The 10,085-nt window shown below is 30.0% G+C and overlaps 2 protein-coding genes across 2 annotated transcripts; both read right to left on the bottom strand.

Moving 5' to 3' along the window:
- Window positions 1–463: 463 nt before the first annotated feature.
- Window positions 464–2,931, bottom strand: LOC139507507 (neural cell adhesion molecule L1.2-like; the record flags this gene model as incomplete). Its single annotated transcript, XM_071295776.1, has 4 exons — window positions 2,799–2,931; window positions 1,866–2,027; window positions 1,278–1,400; window positions 464–539 (listed from the first exon to the last, which is right to left on the bottom strand). Coding segments are annotated over exons 1-4 (494 nt in total), but the record flags the coding sequence as incomplete, so codon positions are not given.
- LOC139507506 (neuroglian-like) lies at window positions 2,799–9,727 on the bottom strand (the record flags this gene model as incomplete). The annotated part of the gene is made up of 7 exons (XM_071295775.1): window positions 2,799–2,918; window positions 3,327–3,522; window positions 6,152–6,175; window positions 7,723–7,845; window positions 8,378–8,609; window positions 8,921–9,051; window positions 9,499–9,727. Coding segments are annotated over 6 exons (882 nt in total), but the record flags the coding sequence as incomplete, so codon positions are not given.
- Window positions 9,728–10,085: the final 358 nt, after the last annotated feature.

Here is a 10,085-nt window from a genome sequence, read left to right as displayed (position 1 = left end):
TAAAAATTATTGTTAGAATCCTCACAACACCATTCAACCTTTGCTTTGTATAGACAGGGACCATAGTTTGTCTCTTAAAGGAATTGCTTCCCTTTGTCCAAAAGATATATAACAGGAATCACAGTTTTAAAAATCTTACATTCAGTTTCCTTGTCACAGTTTTTCTTTAGATATTCAATTTATAATGAAGTTCTTAATTATGTCTTTTGATTTCTTCTCACTTTCAAAATTAAAATGAAGGACTTTTATTCTCAATTTTATTTGATAATTGATGAGCGAGTATAGGTTAGCATGACAACTGTAGGTTAGTTTGACAGATGAACATTAGTATGACAACGTTTGTCCATCTATTTATACAAGATATAATATAGTCAAAGCAATAAACATGATGATTATGGCTTAGTAAGTTCGGATAAAATGATGAATGAATGTTGATTGTTTGTCTGGTCTATTATAAGCTTACTTGTCATTAAATCCATTATATTGAGCTGTCTTCTTTTCATCATTCTCCAAACCTCTTAATTTCTCTTTTTCTTGTACTGAAAAAATAAATCAAGTAATGTGCAAGACATATTGACATTAAAAAGCTGGGTCTCCTATTCTTTCAATGAGATAATGGTCATCCCTTGCCTAAAACTATGAGGAAAAACATCACAAATTATGTTTCGTTTTTTTTTTTTTTGTTTTTTTTTTATATTAGCCCAAAAGTAACTAGATGATGTTGAAAACAGGGGTTGAAGTCATAAAACTTTGCTCAGTGCTCGGAGCACAAAAATCATGCTCGAAACATGAAATCCAACAGTTTGATTGGTTGATTTTCGAGTACGAGTACAAAAAACTGACTCGGAAAGTTTTATGACCGCAAGGCCAGGAGTATAATAATTCAAGTAAGTTCAGATTCTATTGTCTCTCCATTTTTACTGTTGTATTTGTTTTTTTACCCCTTGTATTGGTAATTAACTTTTATCACCATAAAGATCAACTTTTATTTCAGTTAGACACACATTTGAACATAGCTGACCAAATGCCTGACAAAAGTTAACCCAAAAATGCACTTAATTTTATTATCATTTATACAACTTATCTTTCAGACCAGTTATAGGCTGTTTTGTGGAATTTCTGTAAGCCTGTTTTTTTAAACACCCTACTTGGAAATTTCTGTAAGTTTGATTTTATTTTCAAAACAGATGAAACAGTAAACATTTCCATGGTATTTATATACCCTATCCCTTACCATACAAGTTCTACTTTTAGTATAAGTAAAACTCTTGACTTACCATGGTATTTATCACCTCTGCTGCGTTTTACAAGGCACACTATAAATAATATTAGTATAAGTAAAGCTAAGACGACCATCATAATGATGAACCATTCTGCATTATACACAGCAGATGCTACCTCTGGAAATAAAGACATTTTAATAAAGCAGGGCATCAATAGCATGTTTAGTTTTTATCATAGATAATTTACTGTAAATAAACTAATCATAGATACCAGGATTGAAATTATGTATTTGTGCCAGATGCATGTTTCACCTACAAAAGACTCATCAGTGTTGTTTGAATAAAATATAGTTAAAAAGGCCAAATAAAGTATGAAGTGGAAGGGCATTGAGAACCAAAAATGTTGAAAAGTTTCCAACACCAAATCTACTTGCAAAGTTCATTTTCATGTTTTTCTTTTTCACGATTCTGATCTCACTGTATTATCAAATTTATAACAGGAAATATTTTTACAATATTATCTTTATCTAGAAGTAAGCCAAAAATAATACTCTCAAGAAAATCTACAAATCTATACAATAACAAAAACAACAGAGCAACAGTTTTCATCCCATCATGATAGAGAAAGTAAATATCATTTACCATCAGTCTTTGCTGTTGTTACAAGTCTAATTTCACTACGAGCTTTAAATTTCCCACTTTCAGCAACCACTTTAACTTCGTAAGAACTACCAGAAGTCAAATTGTTTATGACAGACCAAGTATTTCTCTTTTCAGGTGGTCCTGATTGAAATTTGTGTTCTCCTGAAAAATAAAACAAAATCATATCATTGGCTACTTTAGACATAATATAATTTTTCTTACTTAAAATAGTTTTTTAAATCTAAAACGGTGACAAGCTATTTTTATAAACATTGCTACTTCATATGAAAAAAAATCTTCCTTCTAACTGACTATATAGCTATTAAAAGGCATTTTGAAAATGTCATTTCACATATTGCTTTCCTGTCATATCTCATTTGAACGATGCCTTCCATATATTTCACTAAAATTCATTTTAAAATTCAATTTAAAAGATTGTTTACAGTTAAATTCAGTAAACTTGATACAAGACACAAGCTTATTCATAAAAGTGATGACAAACTTCAAGTAAATTCAATATATTGAAATAAAGTTTTTACAACTAATCACTATCAAGCTTTTGACAAATATGAAGTCATTCTATTTACCTGGTGGTAGTACCAGAGAAAAATATGACAGAATATTTGATTGTCGAAATACACTAAGGGACAAAATGAATTCAGTGTAGCCCTCACTCCTAGAATGGGGGTATAAAGAGAGTGGACAGTTGCTGGGTTTTTTTTCTCTATATCACATGATTTTGACTTAAATTTTGTATACCTTATATTCTCTTTTTGAAACTTTGAAAGTATGAGATAATGAAAAAGAATTTGGAAATTCTTCATATATCCTTTACAATTATCCAATAAAAGGAGACCAGGATAATTTAACAGAAACTTTCACAGACAAAGTTTTAACTAAAATGGAGGACACAAACGGTTAGATTATATTTACCATATTTTCTGTATTCCACAAAGTAATGATACCCTGCTACATCACCTTTGTTTATCTGCCAGGTAACATTAATTGAAGTTTTAGCTGGGAGAGCATCCACAATTAAAGGGACAGTAGGCACTGAAATAATCATAAAGACTAGTGTTTAGACTACAGCAGAATGTACAAATGATCATATTTTCAATGTACAAGGTAAAAGTTTGAGTCAGCCTTTTCCCATCATATTTTAAAAAATAAATATTTATTTCCCACCATTTTTTTTACTTGTTATTAATACATTATAGGATGCCTTTAGAAAGTAACATTTTCTTAGGTTTCTTATTTTTTTCGGGTTAACTAATGTGTTTAATGGTATTAGCTGTATGTTTCAGTTTAATCCTAATACAGGAATCAGATAAAATAATCAACTTGTTTTTTAATCAATGTTCATGGTTAAGGGGTATGTATTGTGGTTGGTTTTTTTTAAGGATTCAGTATACTATTTAGGTTGAATCATTTTAATCATTTTTTTGCTATATAAATACTAACTATTTTCAGCAGCAGTTTTGACATCTACAAATTCAATGTCACCTCTTCCTGTTTTAGTTTTGGCCCCAAACTTTTATTCTGTAATTAGTATTAAGCTCAAGTCCTGGTACCCCAAATTCATACTGCTTTCTTTCTGCTACCCATTCAGGTTCTGACTGTACAGGTATAGATTCTTTGTCCACACCAAGTCCTATAACTGAAAAATTCAATATCACATTATAAATTTGTTTCATTTTGAGAAATCGTTATTGTTGGAGGGTAATAATTCTCATGGTTTCCAGGGATAAAGGTTAAGCATTAATTAAATTGTTTTAACAAAGATTTAATCCATGTGAGATGTGTATATGTAGTACTTTACTTTTGTTTTTTATCTGAAAGTTTGAAGTTTAAGCTTATAGGATATTGTTTCAAAGGTGGTTTTCCTGCTTACTATTTTACTATGTTCAGAAATATTGTTTTAAATTAATATTTTTTATGCTTGAATTCTTATATTCTTACAATGAATAACCATTCAAATTAACATGAACAGTAAAATTTAATTAAATATGTCAGAATGCACCACAGACTGAAGAGCTAAACAACTAAATATTCGATCATTTTAAAAATAGTATTAACACTAACATGCCATTTAACATTAATTCATATCCTGCATTTTCATACTTTTCGATAAAATGTTGTCAAATTGCTTAGAAATGTCCTTGTCATGATAAAAAAATATGAGAGCACAAATTGAACAAAGTGTTTTCAATAAGATTTGCATGAAATGAACACACAAAAATTGACCCCAGCCACAAGGTAGTAGTAGTAATCAATAAATCATGTTTATGTTTTGTTAATTAGTCTGTTAGATACTTAAAAAACATAAGAAAGAATAATTAAAAAAATGAAAATCAAGTCATTTCAATCTGAGCATAAGAAATTTAAAAATTTAGATGCCTTCACAAAAGGACCAAAACTGCCTAAAACAAGTGAAGATATTATTATACCTTATACTAATGTAACTTTTCAACATGAAATGGCCTTTTATTTTCGATAATTTTGCAATACTGGGATTCATAGTTATTGTTAAAACTGTTAATTCAGATACTTTTTCCATGTAATTATTATTGTGAAAAATAGGTAGTAAAATTAATAACCAGCACATTTTGACAGCATTATTTGCACATGTATTGATTGTCCAACAATCACAATAATGAATACATGCAATAGTTTCTGATTTTACAGTATCTGAATGCATTATTTGCTAACTGAACTCCAGTTCAACTCTGAAGTCCAAGATGTTATTTTTTAAACAGATGCAAGCTTCATATAATGTATTAAATTTAATTCTACAGGCTTTTATATTGCACTCGTTCTATTTGACCAGTCAAAATGCGTTGACTGTATATTTCTATGTCATATACAGTCACCGACCCGATATCACTTTTCCTCATGAATATTTAAATAGAAGTTGCTGAAATAATATTTAATTATTAATACAACCTCTTCAACCAATGCATACAACGATGCGTGGAACAACTCAACGTTGTCTGCAATTAATGGAATAATTTCATTTGTTAATATGTTTTGTTTGCAACCTATAAATCATTATGTTTTATGCTTATGGTTGATATTTTAGTCCATACTCAAACGATTTCGTTCACCATCGAGTGTGGATTTAAACAGGTAAATGTACATAATTTTCATCGTGTTGTAATTTTCTCTGCGAGCATGATATGAGGCCTTTTTAAAGGAGATTTCCACCAATATTTAAATCAAATAAATAACCGTAACGCATTAAAAAACAACAATTGAAATTTTTTTTTAGATTGCAGTATAAAGACAATAATAGTGCATTGACTTGACATAGCAACGATATAAGGATTCGGCCCGAAACGGGGAAATAACTCAGCACAGCCTCACATTTCCCTGTTTCTAAGCCTCATCCTTATATCATTGATATGTCAAGTCAATGCACTATTATTGTCTATATATGTCTTGTTATACAAGTGGCTAATTATCTGTAAAGAAATGTGCAGCAATGATTGTGGTTTGAGACAAAATAGAATATAAAACAGATGAATACATAATGTTATTAGTAAAGAAACTACTGTTATTCCAAACTTCCTCAACCACTGCTTTCTATAGTGAAACTTCAGTAACTTGAAAAGTCTCATGCATTGTATTACCCCATGCTAACTAGTTATTCCAATAGAATGAATGTGAAAAAGTTGGAAGGGAAATCCAAAATCCTGCCACAACCAAGATACTTTTACCAAGTAAGTAATTTTGCAAACATAAAATGAACAAACAAGCAGGAAAAAATTCCATGTCCTAAAAAAATTTAATAATAATAATGACCCCAACCAACTCACATTCATTTCATGGATTAACACTGATATATCATACAAATTTAATTTGTATATTTTATAATTTCAAAATAATAACACCACTTCTGGTTTTGGCAGTTGTGATTTTTATATTAAATTCCAGATTAAACTGAACAATAAAGTCTTTGAAACTTCTATTAAGTCATAATCTATCCATGTTTTAAAAATTTAATTAAGAAGTCAAATTCAAATCAATAAACATGGATAAAGCATATGCAGAGAAACTCTACATTATAGTCTTTGAGCTTTAAATTGTTTTACATTGCTACTGAAGTTTCACTGAAGAGTATTCTTAAAGTTCTAAAAGGGACAGATTTAGAAATAATTTTTTTGAAGAGAGAATAATTTTTGAAGATAAGTTAAAATGCCATTGACCAGGATGAGCAACTTATATGTAAACAAGAAATTTCTAAATCTGTCCAATTTTTTAACAAGCAAATAGAATAAGATGTTTACCACTAGATGCAAATAATCCTGTTACTGAAATAAGTTTTTTTTATAACAATTATCCCATTATATCATGTGGTACAGTGTAGGCAAAATAAAATAAATAAGAGGCCACAATACTGTAGCTAAAACCTTGCTACAAAATACTACTTAATCCCCCCTCACAGTAAAGAGCACTTTCCACTGATTCAAATAATCAAAGCTTTAAGTTATAGTTTCAAATGTGGACAGATGTACAGATGGACAACAGTACAGAAATGTCCACAGGAATCAGAAAGACAAAATAGTAAATATCTACAGGGCATCATATGACCTTCAACAATGATAAATACCAATACCATATTGTAAGCCCTTAATGGCTAAAGGAATAACAAAATATGAAATATAATTATCTCCCTTACAATACTTATATTTTCAAAACCCTATTCTCAACACAACAAGAATGTGTTCATAGGGCCTAAATTAATATATTGTTTTTTTCCCCAATCCCGACCCTGCCAAGCCTGGTGTGGGTAGGTAGGTAGGGAAATAATCTTATTTTTTCCAAAAAGCTTGAACAATATCAGACAATCTGGCAAGCCTGAAAATCCAAAATTAATAAAATAATATTTGACTTAGTTTTGACAATAAAATTTTATGAGTAGCACCATTTTTGCAGGGTCGGTCGGGATTGGGCAAACAAACAATATTTTATTTTAGGCCTAGTACATGGATGCCCCAATTGCACCATCATTTTCTTTGTTCAGTGGACCGTGAATTTGGGGTTAAAAATCTAATTTGGCATTAAAATTAGAAAGATCATATCATAGGGAACATGTGTACTAAGTTTCAAGTTCATTGGACTTCAACTTCATCAAAAACTACCTTGACCAAAAACTTTAACCTGAAGCGGGACAGACGGAAGGACAAACAAACAGACGAACCAATGGGTGCAGACCAGAAAACATAATGCCCCTCTTCTATCATAGGTGGGGCATAATAAAAAAACCTGCAGCTGCTGAACAAAGTATACAAACAATATCATGCAGGCTGTTTACAATAATGAGTTGTGCAATATGTGAAATTTTGGGCTAAAAATGTTTATTAAACATTAAAAAACATATTTTAACAATTAACAAAAAAATAACAATTAAATCATTTTCTATAAAAAAAAAAAGTTTCTTTCAGATATTTTGAAAAGTAATTTATTCATAATTTAAATTAACAATTGGTTTTTTTTCTATTATTCTCTAAAAGAAATGAATGATTTCTTTGAAACTATACAAAATTGCTAAACCACTGATCTGTCATGCCCAGATTTATAACTTCTAAAAATGAAAGTTTTTATTTTACAGATTTGAGTAAATTAAATTATTAAAAACATTATTAAGTAAATTTCAGTGAATAAGTAACCTAACTGAAAAAAAACCAATATAATAAAACTGAACAGACCCATAGCTTAAGCATAGTAAAATTTTCCAAATATCACTAGCCATCCTAAACAATCAAAAAGTAAGTTTTATTTAAAGCTATATAAAGATAAAGATAAAGATACATGTGCAGATACAATTAAAAATATCTTCCTGATGTTCAATACTTACTTTCTTCATATTCTATATCATATCCAACTATTTTTCCATTTTCTTCCTTTGGTTTCTCCCATTTAATTTTAACAAAATGACCACTTCTGTACATAGATTCTAAACTTTGCACAGGCCCAGGTACTGCAATTACAAATACAATTTCATTGTTTGATATTCGTTGAATGCTTGCACTGAGGTTTTAATTTGTTCTTAAACGATCAATTAAATCATACCTTAAAACGAAAATATAACAATGAAAGGCAATTGTTTTGGAAAATCTCTGTTATTTTTTTAAGAAACTAACATAATAAATTGTAGGCTTCTCATCAACTCCTTGCTGTATCATAGAATTTTATAGAATTTTCTATATTTCTCTCTTTTTACTAAAAATTCAAAGGGGAAGAATTCTTCATTTTATGAAAGTATCATGTTAGGAATGCTAGGAATAATCAACATATCTTTATCTGATCTTTTCAGTTTTTAAAGAACTTATAGAAAGCAAACTTTCTGATATGAAATGATTTTAACTATATTTTACCCATTATCTTAATAAGATCTGCCTATTATATTTCTTTACCAGAGAAAACTGTTAACAAGAAATGACTGCTGTTATGGGAGGACAACTCCAGTTATCTTCCCGATATGATAAAAATGATAAAAGCATTGTACCTACCTCCCTCAGGAGTTGTTATGTTGATCTTATTACTTCCATTAGAATCAAGGTATGTATTTCTAGCAACAACATCTAACTGTAGATCAGCGTTTGGTGGAAGACGAACTGTTCTCCTAATTTTACTTTCTGCTGTAGTTTGCCTCCTCTTTCTCCTCCCCTTTTTATTAGTACCAGGAACCTCTACCTGAATCTCTTTGACCTTATCAGGTTGGTCCATATGCCAGTATCGTATCTGAAAAATATTTCAAGAATACTATTAGAAATATACAGTTAACAAGTGATATTATTGTACAACTTGTCAAAACTAGTGAATCACTCGTTCATCAAAGTAATAGGAGATATTTACTTGACTGAATGTTCAATAAAATTTGTCAACTTTTAGCTCTATAAGTTTATACAGCATCTTTTTCCATTTGTAAAGGGCTCAACTCTAGAAAGGTAGAAGTGATGCCAACCAAATTCAATAGAAATAAAACTTCCAATTCTATCATTCATAAAAAATTGGTTATGGAAATTTAAATGTAGCAATTGTTTTTACTGTACCTTGTATCCATCAAACTTTCCTTGCATTGTTTCCTCTGACATGTCAACAGCATCCCATCTAAGACCTATTGTTTCATGTGTATATGGTGCGTCTGGATCAACTTCAAAGTTTCCTGGTACTACAGTAGGTACTGCAATGGTCAAAACAGAAATAATGATATCATGCATGACTGAGGAATTACTAGTTTTATATGATATAAAACTAGTAATTATCAAAATAAAAAATTAAGTATGAAGTTTAACCTCCATGTCTAAGGAATTTCCATGTTTTTGTGTATACAAATAACAATATTTTTTGGAAAGAAGAGTCTAAAGCTTTACATGCATGACTAAGAAATAGTTTTATAATAGAAGAAGAAGAAGAATATACAATTCATAATTTATTCTCTTTTGTATTTATTCACAACTGACCTATATGAATTGTGTGTGTTAGTGTTATAAAAGTACTGTAAAAGCTTGACCTCAATTACGAATTGATGTGAAGAATTTTACCTCCCATTCCAGAATGTCCTGTGTATACCAAAGGTGTGTTTGAGTTATAAAGTACTGTAAAACCTTGACCTTATGAAGAATCTTACCTCCCATTCCAGAATGTCCTGTGTATACCAAAGGTGGTATTGCTGCTTCTCCTTTACTGTTCACTGCTTTCACTTGTACTTTATATTCTTTATATATATTATTCACATCAATTTCCTTCCTGGTAGTCTTCCAGTCTGTTACCTCATATGATTTTTTATTGCCAGCTTTATCTTGTGTTATTATCACATACTTGAAATCTGGTCCATTTTGGTTAATAGGTTCAACCGGCTATATTTAAAGAAACATAAACATTTTTTTTTAAATTCAGACAGTTTAATTTAATCTGTAAGTTTTCTCTTTTGAACTGCTTTACATTTTGTTATTCAGGGGCATTTTATAGCTTACTATACGGTTTGGGGTTTGCTCATTGTCGAAGATGGTACATTGAACTGTAGTTGTTTACATCTTGTCCCTTGATCTCTGGTGTACAATTGTCTTATCATCAATCATGCCATATCTATTATTCTTTTGTATTTTGTAAAAAACTATTTGTGTAATGACTGTTGTTTTTTCATAGTAGTATGTAATCTATTTGGGGAATACACCCCTTGACACATTGCAAGGTGTGAACGATAAAGTTTTCAAT

The sequence above is a fragment of the Mytilus edulis genome, unplaced genomic scaffold (genome assembly GCF_963676685.1).
Source record: "Mytilus edulis unplaced genomic scaffold, xbMytEdul2.2 SCAFFOLD_2529, whole genome shotgun sequence".
Classification (NCBI taxonomy): Eukaryota; Metazoa; Mollusca; class Bivalvia; order Mytilida; family Mytilidae; genus Mytilus; species Mytilus edulis.
The sequence above is the reverse complement of the archived record's forward strand: the minus strand, read 5'-3'. Positions and strand labels throughout refer to the sequence as shown.